Below are 16231 nucleotides of genomic sequence, written 5' to 3'. Positions count from 1 at the left end.
ACCCACTTAGCAATCATCACCAATGACATCAGCCTCTGTAGCAGAGTGTACCAAACACAGAAGTACTTCACACTTTTAAAATTAATATTACCTTTGGTGATCATACTTTTCTCCAAATAGTATGTTTTCTCTCACATTTCCATGAAAGATCCATGCTTGCTGGGAAACATAGGCCAGAGTCCCATTGACGGCCACGATCCCTTGTTGTAACTGCATCTGAAGCAACAACACCAGAGAACCCTCAGGAGCCAGGCCTCCCTGTCTTCTCCTCTGGGCCCAACAGGGCACGTCTGTGTGTGTGCATGAGTGTATGCTAAGTCGTTTCAGTCATGTCCGAGTCTTTGCAACCCTATGGACTGTAACCCACCAGGCTCCTCTGTCCATGGGATTCTCCAGGCCAGAATACTGGAATGGGTCACCATGCCCATCTCAATCCCTGGGTAGGATCTTCCCTACCCAGGGATCGAACCCACATCTCCTGTGGCTCCTGCGTTACAAGTGGATTCTTTACCACTGGGCCACCAGGGAAGCCCCGCTGGACCTTTGCCACATGCTTATTCCATGAGCACAAATTCTGAAGGCATGGAGGGTGACATGATGTCTCGCCACACACAAAGCCCAGCTTTGCTGACCAAGGCACTCAAACACGTTTGAGAGGCCAGGTGGGAATGTTCCAGAAGGGGCAGAGGTAGCCCTGCATGCTGGAGAACACAGGCTGTGGGGCTGCTGTGGATACCATGCACCTGTCACGCGGCAGCTGGATTCTGTTTTCTCTGGGACGTTCCAAAGGAGCAGGCCAAGAGTAGAAGTTAGAAGGAGGTAAATTTCACTCCCAATACAGCTCAAAATTCCCCAAAGAGGGATCAGGGTGAGGTCATGAGTCCCCCATCACTGGAGGTATCTGAGTAGAGGCTGGCTCGTCTCTTACAGGATTTCGTGGAAAGGATTCCAGGTGGAGAATTAGGTTGGGTCACCTGTCATGCACCTGCCGACTCCAGGGTTGTCACAGAGACACATGCCAAATCCCAGAGCACAAGGGGCTGAGCAGCTCACCTGCCTCAGTCCCCACCTCTGCCTTCAAGCAGGGAAGGAGCTGTCACTCTTCCTACAAACGAGCCAGCTGAGGCCAGCAGAAGTCACCCCGTTTGGAGAGGCTCTTTTGAGCCTGGCATTCCCCTGTCTCCACTGCAGGCAAAGGCAGTCACAGGTCTCAAGCTCTTTTGGAGCGCAGAGTGAGGGGGAAAGGGACTTAATATTTTTCCCTGAATGTTTCTCTTTCACTTGGGAAGTCTTGGTAACTGTGAACGGTTCATTGACTGTGGATACAGTGGACGGCTTGGCCATCTCCCTGGGGTCACGCAGCTAGAAATGGCAGGCAAGGGACAAGAGCCCCCCATTCCTACCACGAGGTGTGCTTTGGTTCGTGCATTCATTCAGCCCCTCCTCCAAGGACCAGCACCTCCTCTGGGCAGACGGGGAAATGGAGGTGGATCTAAAGTTCCCGTGATTTGCAGGTTCTCAGGTGCTTCCCTGCCAAGCCACCTGGCTGGCCTTTCTAATCGGCGCAGGCCAAGCATGTCATGAGAAAACCGTGGGTTTAATGACCCGTCTCTCCCTTTGACCAAGATGGAGCTCCAGGCAAGAAAGCTCTCACTGCTTAACTCAGTGGGCAAAGCAGAGAGAGTGTGGAAGGTCCGGCCCCTCAGGCCTGGAGCTGCCAAACGCATGGACTGCCTGGGACTCACTGTTCACTCTGAGGACAGCATCCCGTGCGGCTGAGGCCAGGACCCTGGACAAGGCGGGCAGGGAACCACTGCACCGTCACCGCGCTGCGCACGCAGCTCACCTGTCCTAGCAGAGCTGCGATAAGGGAGCTCTTCCCACTCCCGACATTCCCGCAGATGCCCAAGATCTTCCCCTATCAGAAAAACAGAAAAAAGACCGTCAGTCTCCCAGCTCTTAGAGGGTCATCCGCAAATTGTGCTGGCCAGGCCAGGCAGGGGCCAATGGGTCACTGCTGGCTCTGTGAGGTGACAGCCGCAGCTACACACCCCAACCCTGATACACAGCCTGGGAGGATGCTGGAACCTCAGCCCTAATTGGGTGCCTCCCCTGCACAGCCCAGCAGAGTGCCCGGAGGACTTCTAGAAATCACGTATAAGCACTGATGCGAAACAGCCTGTGCTGGTCTGGGACACACAGGCCCTGAATATGAGAGTTGTCCTGTGCCCAGACTCCAGGAAAGCAAATTCAATGGATGCTAAAGGCTGCACAGCCCAGAGGGACGGGGCAGCCTTGAAGTGCAGAGGCCTGGGAGCTTTCTAAAAGTCCTCTTAAAGCACCCTCCCACCATAACATCTCAGTCTGAAATTACTGAGCAGTTATGTTGTTCCAGCATGTTGGGTTCATGGATTTTTCTATGGCTGCAGATATATTAATTCAACTAGTAAATCATTGTTAAAGCCTGCTTTGTGCCAGGTGCTGTTCTGAATCCCAGCAACAGCACAGTACAGCAAAGAACACAACAGTCCAGTCTGGGTCTACCCTAATGGAGCTTATGCTTTAGCTGGGCAGACAGTAAATAAGATAGTTAAATAAAATATGAAGTGTGACAGATGCATGCTGTGGAAACAAATAAAGCAGGCAGGAAATGGGGGTGGAGGCCTTACCGGGAAGGTGGACATCTTAGCTTGAGTTCTCCCAGAAAGAGGACCCAAAGCAAGGAGTTGAGTGACGGAAGCTTGTTGGGGAGGTGCAGGAAATACCAACTGGGAGGAGGGGGATGGGACAGGAGAAGGAGGGTGGCCCATCAAGGGTGTGCTGTTGGGTCAGCTCCCACAGCAGGCAAATGAAGCTCAGTGCTGCTGGGAAACTCAAGGAATCGCAGAAACTGAGTCTTTCTCCTCCCAGTGGTTGAAGGAATCGGGATAAATATCCCACAGCCAGTGTCTGAGAGCTGCTCCCTCGACTGTTGATGTCTTGGCTCATTGAGCGTGGTGGGGAGGGCACCAGGCACACAAATGCTGATCTGGCCACTGGAAGGTGGCCAGGACACACGGATGGGTCAGTGGTAGTACCTGCTACTGGTGATGTCTGAGCAAGACCCAGGGGAGGTGAGGGGGTGAGCTGTGTAGCAATCAGCAGGGAGCCACCACTGGCAGAGGAGGAGTCCATGTGGAGACTCTGAGGTTGGCACAGACCCACTCGAGTTCAAGCAGCTATTGCAATGCTGTGGTTGCAACATCTGGAACATTCTCATTAAGACCTGCTCCCAGGGCTTCCCTGGTGGCTCAGTGGTAAAGAATCTGCCTGCCAATGCAGGAGACACGGGTTCGACCCCTGATCTGGGAAGATCCCACATGCACAACAAAGCCCATGTGCCACAACTGTTGAGCCTGCGCTCGAGAGCCCAGGAACCGCAAGTACTGAGACACCATGCTGCAGCGACCAAAGCCTGCACAGCCAACACCCATGCTCTGCAACAAGACAAGCCACTGCAGTGAGAAGCCTTCGCATGCCAACGAAGAGTGGCCCCTGCTCTCCTGAACTAGAGAAAAGCCTGCACAGCATCAAAGACCCAGCACAGCCATAAAAATGAATAAATAAAAAAATTTTTTTAAAAAAAGACCTGCAGCAATCCCTCGGAGCAAAGATGCCCAGCATGGGACCAAATATGACTCCTTTTCCACCGGAGCTAGATCAGAAGGGCCTCGTGCTGGCCTGCTACCCCAGCACATGAGGGTTGCTGCCTGTCCTCACTCATCCCTTGGGTAAGTCTTCACAGAACACCAGGCACAGCAGTAGGCACTAGCAATAAAACAGTGATTGAGGCAGATGCCTTGTAGTCATCGGAGCTGCACATAAATAAAACTGATCATTTTAATTCCACTAAAAGAACTACAAGGAAAGGGGTCATTATGGAGACTTTGAGACAAAGAAACACAAGGATGGATCCAACCAGCCTAGGCATTTGGCTTTTCATTGAGTCCTGTCTGCTACTCGCAGCCAGGTCTGAGCCTTGTTTCAGCCTAGATTTATCCTTGTTTTCAGCAAGAAATCCATGAGGCCTCACCCCTGAGTTTCTGATCATTCATTTGTTCATTCAGAAAACATTACTGGGAATCTATTCTGTGCCAGGCACTGGGCCCAGTGTGAGGTCACAGCTGTGTAGAAGATATGGGCCCTGACCTTGAAGAAGTTACAGTCTAATAGAATCTTGGAACTAAATTTGGGAAAACATGGATGTCTTGAATTTAGGACACTTAAGGGCAGCACTTAAGCTGGATATGATTATTGGAGGAAAAAGGCAACAACCATAGCTCATGTCCACAGGGACTTAGCATTTGTGTGAGGTCTTTCTGTCCTCACACCCACCTTGGAAAGTCAGTACTATTGTTAAAATACCCATGGAGCAGGTAAAGAAGCTGACTTCAAGAGGTTAGAGAGTATATTCAGGTACACAGCTGACCAGTGGCAGGGACCGGAGCCCAGGTCCACTAGGCTGGAGAGGAAGAGCCCGAACCCCCAGGACAGTGTGCTGCCGCTTTGACTTCACCTTACTTCACAAAACATTGACCATGTTGTTGATGACAAGTCAGGAGCAACCAGTGTACTGAAAAGGAGGAAAGCAAGTGCAGAGATCAGAGGCAGCTTCTTTACAACCCAAAAGCAGTTCACTGAGGCCTCTTGGGAGCAACTCTGAAGGCATGGTTGAAGTAATCTGGGTGCTGCACGTCATAGGTGGGTAAAGCGATGAGCAAGCAAGTGCACACAGCAGGACTTAACTGAGAGCCAAGCTCGACTGCACTCAGCCAACCAAATAGCATTTCCAGTGAATGCGTGCAGACAGCCTTGTTAACTACAAGAAGTACCACTCTACACCAGCTATTGAGTTTAGCGTCACATAATACATAAGAACCTCTCCCTCTATAGTGCTCACATGGGGAAAAGGTGAGTCAACAAGATGGGAGATTAAAATATTAGGCACAAGATTAATGCTGAGCCCTTTGCAACAAAATCAACACTGCCATCCAGGGAGCACGGCTGCTGAGTTCCCAGGGCAAGAAAACCACACGCAGGAGAAGGTCAGACATTCCCCAAATGCAGAGCTTCTCTAAACACTCTACCCCACCCGCAATCCCGAGGGGGGCAGGCAGCAGACTCTGGCTGGCTTCTGTTGCTGGGCCGCTTATTGCTCTCATTTCGTTTTTTCACAAGAGCAGCGTCTCATAATGGTTAAGTGCAGACTGTGGGGCCAGGCGCCCAGGGTGTGAAGCCCTCTTCTGTCACTTTCGAGCTGCGTGGGTTGAACAAGGTATTTAACCTGCTGTGCCTCTGGTTCCTCAGTCATCAAGTGGGGTGGCTATAGACCCATCTCATAGGGCCACTGGGGTGGTTAAATGAGTTCATTTAGTACCTGGTAAATAGAAATTGCTCGTAATTGTCAGCTATTACAATCTATCATAGGACTCCAATGTGAAATTAACAACAAATCCAAAAAGATTTATGAAGGCTAGTCAGTTTGAGTCTAGCCACCTGAAATGGAGTGTCCGTTCAACCCTGGAACTGGTTGCCAACTCCTCTGAAATTTGAAGATCAGCACAAAGAACCACTAAGACCACGGTATTCTCTCAGCTTGGAGCGATAACTCCATGGCTGATTTACTAGCTTTAAAATTTAGGGAGAAATGGAGACATCCCACCACCACCTCCTGCTCAAACTGAACCATATTCAGGCCACACCTTTGGAACACATACCCACCTTTCTCACCACAAAGCTTATATTGTGTAGAACTGATTTGGGGCTGTCATATCGCTCCTCCTCGTCAGGGGCTCCCTGAGCTGATGGACTCAAGTTGTACGCCTCTGGCCTCTGTTTCTTGAGAAAATGCTTTTTCTGGTTCTGCATCTTCTTTAGGCCACTTTTCCTGCTGGTTTCTTGCTCCCATGTCAGGGTGGCATTTGCTAAAAGCAAGACAGTATCTGGGTCTTCTGGTTGGGTGATGTAAGATGGGGGGCTTTTAGCTATGAGAATTTTCTAAGATTAAAGAAACAAAATTAACTTGGCAGATGTCATCCATTTGCAAGAATCATCCCAATATATCCTCTAATGACCCCAAATCACAATCTTGGCAATTCTACCTGGGACATCCAGGAAAGGTATTCTGAAAATATTCCCCCCAGGAAAAGCTGAAACAAAAATAGTCCACTAGCTCATACTATCCAGGACAGACAACTCTTTAACCACAAGGCCTATCTGGGTCACCCACATTGGAGAATGCTGATTCCAACTACATTTTTACCCTCACGCCCACGAGGGCCAGTTTATGCCATTCTGGGCAGTGGGCTTTATTGCTTGGCACTGATGCTTATGAAACTAAGGTCACATGTTCAGCCTCTGCTGTGTCGCCTTCCTAAGTCCCCACTCAGCTCAGTTCAACAAAACACCTGCCAAGTGCTTATTCTATGCTAGATTCTGGAGTAAGCAACAGAAATGCAAGTATCAATAAAGCACTCTTCCTGTCCTTGAAGAGACTGCAGTCTCGTAGGAGACAGGAACACCCATGGGTCATTTCCGTGAAATGTAATAGGGACTGCACCCTATAACTGTCAGAGGTGGGATCCTTGATCCCCATCCTGGAGACCCATGTAACATGCCCGAGCTGAGTCCTTAGAGTGTTGTATAGGCCGTGATGAGGGAGGGGAGGGGAGGAGAGCTTTATCTTATAGTAGAGGGCACAGCGCAAGCAAATGCAAGGAAACATGCAATAGTGTGGTTTTCAGCAAGAAGGGTTATGAAGCAAGAAATTCAGGATCACCAGGCCCAGAGCCCAAGGTAGAAAGGAAATGAGGTGGAGATATAACTGAGGACCCGCTGATCAAGGGCTCAGCCCTGGAGGGTGAAGGACAAGGATTTCAAGCAGGTTAATATCAGTGATCAGACAAATCATTTAACAGCTCAATTAACAGTGCAGCATGGATTTGAAAAGGACAACTGTGGAAAAAGATGATTGGTTCTTAAGTCACTGTGGTACTTCAGGTGAGAGACTATGAGGCCTTAAATGAAGGTGATCCCCATGCCTAGTGGGTGATTCCCACTAGGGACAGAGTGGAGGTTGAGGAGTCAAGACATAGAGTTTTTCCTCTAGCCTAAGACAAATAATGTGATGAGATCGACTTGGGTCTTATTCAAAAAGTAATAATGATGCAATCTTCCAATTGAGTCTTACAAATGGTACCTCTTAAACTTGAAGGAATTCAGTAATCACGAGGTGAGTCAGCAAGATTCATGACTGGTTGGATATGGATGGAAGGGGAGAAGAGGGATGCAGGCACCCACGTGCACGCACTCAGTTGCGTCCGACTCTTTTTGACCCCACAGACTGTAGCCCACCAGGCTGCTCTGTCCATGGGATTTCCCAAGCAAGAATACTGGAGTGGGTTGCCAGGCCCTCCTCCAGGGGATCTTCCCGACCCAGGGATTGAACCCATGTGTCTTACATCTCCTGCATTGGCAGGCAGGTTCTTTACCCCTAGCGCCACCCTAAGACATTTAAAACAACCTCTACATTTCAGGCCTGAGTGAATAAGATCTTTCCATCAATTCACAGACATCTGAACATGTTGCTGTCTTGACTGAAATCCTCTCCTTCTTTCCTTTTCTTGCCTCAACTTCAAAGCCACTTAATCTGTCTTTCCTGCACATCACATCCTTACTGCATATAGCAGTTACTGGGGTACCTGGTCCTATACTAGATTGGAGGCTTTTCAGAGTAAAAACCCTCTTCTTTGTATTTGCATTTTCCACAATGCTGTGTATATGGAAGCACACAGGAAATCTTTTTTTAAAATCAGAGTATAATTGATTTACAATATTATATTAGTCTCACATGTACAATATAGAGATTGCAAATTTTTATAGATTATATGCCATTTAAATTTATTATAAAATATTGGCTATATTCCCTGTTCCCTGTGCTGTATAATATATCCTTGTACCTTATCTATTTTATACACAGTAGTTTGTAGCTCTTAATTCCCTTACCCCTATCTTGCCCCTTCCCCTTTCCATCTTCCCACTGATGACCACTAATTTTTTCTCTGTATCTGTGAATCTGTTTCTTTTTTGTTATAGTCAGGGTTTTATGTGGTTTTCTTTAGATTCCACATATAAGTGATATTGTTCAGTATTTGTATTTCTTTGACTTATTTCACTTAGCGTAATGCCCTCCAAATCTATCCATGTTGATGCAAATGTCAAAATTCCATTCTTTTTATGGCTGAGTGGTATTCCACTGTATATATGTACCACAATCTTATTTATTCATTCATCTATAAATGGACACTTAGGTTCCTTCCATATTTTGGCTTTTATAAACAACACTGCTATGAACAATGGGGTACACGTGCATGTATCTTTTCAAATTAATGTTTTTGTTTTCTTCACATATTTACTCCAGACTTCCTGGTCATATGGCAGTTCTGTTTTTAATTTTTTGAGAAAAAAAACTTCCTCTCTTCTTTTGTTCTCTTCCTTTGTGATTTGACAACTATCTTTAGTGTTATGTTTGGGTTCCTTTCTCTTGTGTGTGTATCTCTTATAGATGTTTGATTTGTGATTACTATGAGGTTTATATCTAGCAATCTATATATGAACACATGATTATTTTAATCATTTCATTTCAAATGCATTTTAAGAACCCTGTGTTTTTATTCTCCTCCCCTCATAAGTGCTGTTTTGTGTATTTTACATCTTTTTGTTTTGTTATCCCTTAACTGTTTATTGTGCATTTAGATTAGTTTAATACTTTTGTCTTTCAACCTTCCTCCTAACTTTGTACCTCTTTGACTTACTACCTTTACTGTATATTTGCCTTTATTGATGAGCTTGTTTTGTTTGTAATTTTCATGTTTCTAGTTGTAGCCTTTTCTTTCCAGCTTAGAAAAGTCCCTTTAACATTTCTTATAAAACGTTTTATGGTTCTGAACTCTTTTAGTTTTGCTTATCTGTAAAGCTTTTGATCTCTCCAACAAATCTGAATGAGAACCTTGCTGTGTAGATTATTCTTGGTTGTAGACTTTTCCCTTTCATCGCTTTAAATATACTGTGCCACTCCCTTCTGGCCTGCAGAGTTTCTGTGGAAGTCAGCTGTTAGCCTTATGGGAGTTCCCTTGTATATAACTTGTTGCTTTCCCCTTGCTGCTTTTAATGTGCATGCTGAGTCCCTCAGTTGTGTCTGACTCGTTGCGACCCTGTGGACTGTAGTCCGCCAGGCTCCTCTCTCCATGTAAATTCTCCAAGCAAGAATACTAAAGTTGGTTGCCATTTCCTACTCCAGAGGATCTTCCCAACCCAGGGACTGAATCTGCATCTCTTGCATATCCTGCATTGGCAAGTGAATTCTCTACCACTGCTCCACTTGGGAAGTCCCTGCTGCCTTTTACCACTTTAACTGCAAAGTGTCTTGGTGCGGTCCTCTTTTGGTTTATCCTGTTTGGCACTCATAAATCTTTGGTGAATGGGTAAGTTAAAAAAAAATAGAGTGGCTAAATGGGTGTATAAATATGGTGCCCCCAGGCTATCATCACTCTGTCACCATCATAGGACAAACTAGATAGGCAAGGGGGGATGGCTCAGTGCAGACTGAACTCCACTCCTGGAACAACTCAAGATTTATAGCTTGGAAAAAGAGTAGAGGGTCAGGAACATCATCTCCCTGAGCGGAGACTCCATCTTACTTTTACTAAAAGAACAGGCCACCTATAATATTCTGCCTCTATCCTGCTTGATGCATATTTATGTATCCAACACTAAATGGAGGGTCTTCTCCCAGTATCCACCAAACCAATGACCCAGCCTTCCAAAGGGTTGACACGTGCATGCATGCTAAGTTGCTCCAGTTGTGTCCGACTCTTTGAGACCCCCTGGACTGTAGCCCACCAGAGTCCTCTGTCCATGGGATTCTCCAGGCAAGAATACTGGAGTAGGTTGCCATGTCCTCCTCCAGGGACTCTTCCTGACCCAAGGATCGAACCAGCCTCTCCTGTCTCTCCTGCATTGGCAGGCGGGTTCTTTACCACTAGCGCCACCTGGGAAGCCCCAGCCTCCCCTTCCCTGAGAATTTTCCCACCCAAAAATGAGATCTCTCTTCCCTACTCACCCAGTGTTAGTTATACCTTCATTCTCCTTAGAGAGACATTGGCTTCAGCCGCTGCTTTGACCGAGAAAGGTAAGATTGCAATTGAAAACTTCATTACGTTAAACATGGCAATCACACTAAATGCCTGAAGAACAAGAGAGGTATAGAGTTTAAGATGGGATGCTGCCTTGCCTTTGAACCATTAAGTCCATGGGGATTAAACTTGCTGGAATGAGAAACAGTAGCACAGTTGGGATTCTCAGAGGAACAATTTTCTCATTTCATGGCTCAGAAATCATGGGTTGGCAAATTAAAGATATCAACATCTTAATCTATTTTGGTTTTGGATTTTCATCAACATGGTGGGAAACTTATCCCCTTATCTCTGTCAGTCCAGAGGATAAAGTCCGAGAAGGGCCTCTAATTGAGTGCACTTGGAAAGCCCCATCCATCCCACATGCTTATTTGGCCTAGACAATTCACTGAAACCTTATGCAGATTTTCCTAAATCGTCCCCTTCTCTCAGAGACATCTGACCCTTCAGAGATAGAGCATCCTTTTATACACCACACAGGCCAGTGTTGAAGGTGGAAGCTCCCTGCAATGATGTGCCTGGCCTAGGCTGGTTGCTCGTTCTCCTGCCCTCAGGGGCTGGCCTCCATGTTCTACCTCCACACACTCATAAGGGACTGATTTGAGGGCCTTTGTTCCACCGCCATTTCCAAAAAAATCCTCCTCTTCACTAGGGCCTTCCCCACTGAGCCCTGCCTAGTGGGTGGCTAATATCATACGGCTTCAGTGAAGACAAGTTTCCTTGCTCTGTGAGTGCCCCAGGGGGGACATGATCTCATCTCTCAGATTTCATCTTCTCATCTGCCCGACTTGTAATTAGCAGCCTCTCCCTAACCACCCATCTAAGAAATTAAAAACACAACTTCCTTCAACAAATCTGGAGTAATCCTTCCTGCTGCTGAATGGGCCCTGTGGACAGGGCTCCCAGGTGTCAACTAATCCCACTTAGTTCATTAAGAGCATGATGAAGGATGCTCCCTTCATCACGAGCGAGTTCAGTCGCTTCAGTCATGTCAGACGTTTTGCGACCCCATGGACTATAGCCCACCAGGCTCCTCTGTCCATGGGATTCTCCAGGCAAGAATACTGGAGTGGGTTGCCATGCCCTCCTCTAGGGGATCTTCCCGACTCAGGGATCAAACATGCATCTCCTGTGGCTCCTGCCTTTCAGGCAGATTCTTTACCACTGAGCCCCTGGGGAAGCCTGCCCTCCGCCACCTTCATCACATCTGATCCTAAATACATCCCCAAAGAGAACTCAGCTCTTCCAGGTTCCAAAGCACCTCTTGGCTAAGGAAACCCGGAGCCCCCAGGCTGCCTGATGTGACAGCACCTCAGGGCTGACCTCCTACTGATGTGACTCTGGCAGAGAAGCAGACTGCAAGGATTATTAGTCTAAAGAAATACAAGCCTAGCATTCAGGCAAATTGCTCTGGATCTAGATTTCTTCTAAATCATTGTTTTAGAAAATACTAACTACATGCACTCAATTTGGCTTCAAATTAATTTGCTTGGTGTGTTCTGGGGGAAAAAAAAGATTTTGGCTTGGGATCATAGACAGCAGTTACAAGAACCAGGTAGCATTCATTCAGGCTCCAGTACAATCATCATTGACATTCATACCGGCTTTGGGTTTGTGGCTAGGTTCAAGCTCCCAGAGTGTGTGTGTGTGTGTGTGTGTGTGTGTGTGTGTGTGACAGAAAACTGTGCAAAAAAGTACCTTCTAAAGAAACATGGGCAGTAATGGGACTGACAGCCTTACAACGGATGCACCAGAAGAGATCCTGCTTTCTCAAATGTCCCCCCCACCTTCCCTCCAGATCCCTGATTTTGGTGCAATTCTTCCCCTGTGAGCATACTTCTCCTAGTTTATTTACTTTTCTCTCTCTCTTTTTCTTGCCTCTGTGTTTTTTCCTCCAACCACTTGCCCTTCAGACACTTGTTCAATATCTGTTTGTTTATTTCAGTTCGGAGCCATTCCCCCTCTAGCTCAGGTTTACCTTTGAATGCACAACCCCCTTGTAATTCAAGACCCCCCGCAACTTCAATCCAATTCTCCCTCTGAGGCTTTCAACTCAGTTATGCCTGGCCTGGGTGAGCATCAGGGTAATAAGAAGAGCAAACATGTCTGCAGAATTTGCTGCATTCCAGGCGCTGGCCCATGTGCTTTGTGTAAAAGAACTTCTGTCTTCACAGCCATAGAGAGTGTCATCACCCCATTTACAGATGATAAAGCTGAAGCAAGAGAGTCTCCATGAACTGCTGTAGGTCACAGCAAAGAGGGATTCAAACAAGGGGAACTCTGATCTAGACACCATACTGCTTCTTCCAACACCAACACCTCCTCCCACCCAGAGAACTTCCACAAACTCTGCTCCTGTCATATGTATGTATACATATGAACAAAGGGCTCCTTTGGCTTCAGTTTTGTTTTCCAAATGTAAAACTGTGTTCCAACATTAACTACTATCCCTATCCTGTAGACTAAACAAGAATTGCTACTAAGCTCTCCTCTTCTCCCTGTTAGCCCAAGTACTGGTTTTAGAAGTTGGGATGGAATTCTGGTGTCACCTGGCTCACCGTGATAAGGTGTTCTGGTGCCAGGGCTGGGCAAAGGTGGGGAGGAGCTACCCATCTGGCACTTGGCAGAGTTTGGTTCAGAAGAGGCCAGTTCTAGAGAGGCACTTACCACAGGGGCGGTGAGCTTGCGTCTCAGGAGGATGTGGCAGGTGAATGTCAGCACAATGGCAATGGTCGATGCAATGGGGGCCAATGCTGAGTTTCCACTCTGGACAAATCCAGCTTTTTCCAGTAACTTCCTTTCCTTCTTCCTTATACCTAGTAAATAGAAATGGTCCATAGTGGTCTTAATTTGCATGTCAAGCACCAGCATTAAGAAACATATTACTCAATGGAATATTGAAAGTGTTAATCACTCAGTAGTGTCCAACTTTTTGCAGTCCCATAGACTGTTGCCTGCCAGGCTCCTCTGTCCATTGAATTCTCCAGGCAAGCATACTGGAGAGGGTAACCACTCCCTTTTCTGAGGGATCTTCCTAACCCAGGGATCAAATCCGATCTACTGCATTGCAGGCAGATTCTTTATCATCTGAGCCACCAGGGAAATCCAATGGAATATTACTCAGTCATAAAAAAGAATGAAACATTGCCATTTGCAACAACATGGATGATTATCATAATATAAAATTTTAAGTAAAGTCAGAAACGACAAATATATGACATCACTTATATGTGGAATCTTAAAAAATAATACAAGTGAATTTATTTATGAAGTAGAAACAGACTTACAGACATATAAAACAAAGTTACGGTTACCAAAGAGGAAGAGGTAGGGAGATGGATAAATTGTGAGTTTGGTCTTAACAGATACTTGGGCTTCCCAGGTGGCTCACTGGCAAAGGATCCACCCAGTTCCTTTAGGTGATGGTTGGATCCCTGAGTTGGGAAGATCCCCTGGAGAAAGGCACAGGAACCCACTTCAGTATTCTTATCTGGGAAATCAGACACGACTTGGTCAGACATGACTCGGTCAGACACGACTCGGTCAGACACGACTTAGCAACTAAACACAAGAGTCGGACATGACTTAGCCACTAAACTACCATAAACCATACTGGAAAAGAAGCTGAAAAATATCAGATTCTTTTCCATGTCATCCACACATGAATATATACATATACATGTGTGCTGAGTCACTTCAGTCATGTCCGACTCTTTGTCACCCTATGGACCGTAGTAGCCCACTTAGGCTCCTCTTTCCATGGAATTCTCCAAGCATGAATACTGGAGTGGATTGCCATGCCCTCCTCCAGGGGATCTTCCCAACTCAGGGATCGAACCCACATCTCTTGTGTCCTGCATTGGCAGGTAGGTTCTTTACCACTGAGCCCCCTGGGAAACCTATATGTATATATATACATAACTGAATCACTTTGCTGTATACCCCAAACTAACACACCGCTGTAAATCAAATCAACTGTGTGTGAGCATGCTGAGTCACTTCAGTCATGCCCGACTCTTCGCAACCCTAGGGACTGTAGCCCACCAGGCTTCTCTGTCCATGAGATTCCCCAGGCAAGAATACTGGAATGGGTTGCCGTGCCCTTCTCCCAACCCAGTGATTCAACTTGCATCTCTTACAGCTCTTGCCTTGGCAGGCATGTTCTTTACCACTAGCGCCACCTGCTTCAATTTAAAAAAAAAAAAAAAAAAAGGCATAACTTCTGCTGGATCCTCCTGCAAATTAGTGTTAAGGGCTCCTGCTGAGAACTTTAAATGAGAGGAAACACAGACAGCCCTGAGTACAATGCCGGCATGCACTGGGGCTCAGTGCTTGTCAGCTGCCATTGCTGGATGACTTCCAAGGTCCTTTCCGATCTGATTCCCTGTGTGTCAGGAATCATACGCTCAGATGCCCACAGGTACGTGATGTAAATGAAGGGAGTGGGCAGAGAGCAAGACCAGAGCAAGGGTGTCCCAGGCTCGCTAGGCTGTTCTGAAGTCTGAGATCTGGAATTTTGTAAGACATGGCCCTACGTTTAAATCTTGGGAACTAATAGAAAAAGTTAAAGTACTGTAGGAGCCAAACAAAACACATATGCCAGCCTGAAGACTGCCAGATTGAGGCCCCTGCCCTGTGTCTCAGGAACAGCTACAAAACCCGAAGAACGTGTCTGCCTTCCATAGTCCAGATGATACCAAGACTCTGTACTGCTTTCGGATAGAATTCAAGCGCTCCTCCCCTGGTGTTTAAAGTCCTCAACAGCAACACTAGCCTCCTCCACAAAAACCCTTCCACGTTAGCAGCATGCTGCCACAGCCCTGCTCGGGGAGTGTGGCCTATGGACCAGGTGCTGGGCTGAGCCCTGCACAGGCAGGCTTTCATTAACCCGCTCTCCCCACCACGTGACACAGGAGAAGCCATCACTATGCCCCCCTGACAGTAGAGGAAAGTCTTCCTGGGCTAAGGGACTTGCTCCTTAAGAGGTCAGGGCAGAATTAGAATCCAGTTCTCCTGGGATTCAACACTTGCTGTCCACACACCCTTCCCCTCGAGAACAGCAGCCACCTCCTCTCCAAGCACAGCCTCTAGGCCTTTGCTCCTGCCCAGTGGGGCTTCCCCAGCTCCTGCGGTGTCCACATCCGTCCTGTCCTTCAGGGCCTCTGCCAGGAGGCTTTTCCTCATCTCTCATGCCCATGGATCTCCTCTCAGTTTCTTTTGTGGCCTTTTACCCATTTCATTCTATAATTAATTCACGTTTGCCTATTATTTTTAATAAATTTTAACCTGATGTCTACTATATGCCAGGGGCTGTGCCTGGTTCCAGGGAATATAGGGGTAAAGAGGGTCTAAGCTTTTCCAGGAGGAGCAATAGACAAGAAACAAACAAGTAAATAAGATCATTACAAACTGTGTTGCTGCTGCTGCTGCTGCTAAGTCACTTCAGTCATGTCTGACTCTGTGTGACCCCATAGACGGCAGCCCACCAGGCTTCCCCGTCCCTGGGATTCTCCAGGCAAGAACACTGGAGTGGGTTTCCATTTCCTTCTCCAGTGCATGAAAGTGAAAAGTGAAAGTGAAGTCACTCAGTCGTGTCTGACCCTCAGCAACCCCATGGATTGCAGCCTACCAGGCTCCTCCATCCATGGGATTTTCCAGGCAGGAGTACTGGAGTGGGGTGCCATTGCCTTCTCTGACAAACTGTGTTGGGTGATATGAAAGAAATGAACAGGGTGACAAGACCAAGAGTTAAAGACGGAGTGGACCTGCTTGGGACTGTGGTGAAGAAGGCCTCGTGCATCACTGTCATTACTTTAGGAGACCCACAGTTAAGATAAAGTCAGCACGAACATCTAGCAGAAGACATTCGAGGCAGAGGGAACAGCAACTGCAGAGCTCCTGAGCCATGAATGGATGTGGATGCTGTTTTAAAAACAGAAGATTCGAGTGGCTCGTGCAGAGTTATCAAGGCCTGGGATAAGATGTGATGAGGTCAGGAG

At 47.0% G+C, this 16231-nt stretch overlaps 1 protein-coding gene across 1 annotated transcript in view; it reads right to left on the bottom strand.

Moving 5' to 3' along the window:
- Positions 1–87: 87 nt before the first annotated feature.
- Positions 88–16231, bottom strand: part of ABCC12 (ATP binding cassette subfamily C member 12) — a 28370-nt gene continuing 12226 nt past the window's right edge. Inside the window, exons 7-11 of the mRNA XM_070386864.1 lie at positions 12900–13048; positions 10176–10283; positions 5761–6036; positions 1847–1918; positions 88–216 (exon numbers count right to left, since the gene is read on the bottom strand). Coding sequence (XP_070242965.1) covers positions 88–216; positions 1847–1918; positions 5761–6036; positions 10176–10283; positions 12900–13048 — 734 coding nt within the window. The remainder of the gene's footprint in view (positions 217–1846; positions 1919–5760; positions 6037–10175; positions 10284–12899; positions 13049–16231) is intronic.

The sequence above is a fragment of the Bos mutus genome, chromosome 18 (genome assembly GCF_027580195.1).
Source record: "Bos mutus isolate GX-2022 chromosome 18, NWIPB_WYAK_1.1, whole genome shotgun sequence".
Lineage (NCBI taxonomy): Eukaryota > Metazoa > Chordata > Mammalia > Artiodactyla > Bovidae > Bos > Bos mutus.
This window is presented reverse-complemented; position numbering and strand designations above follow the sequence as displayed.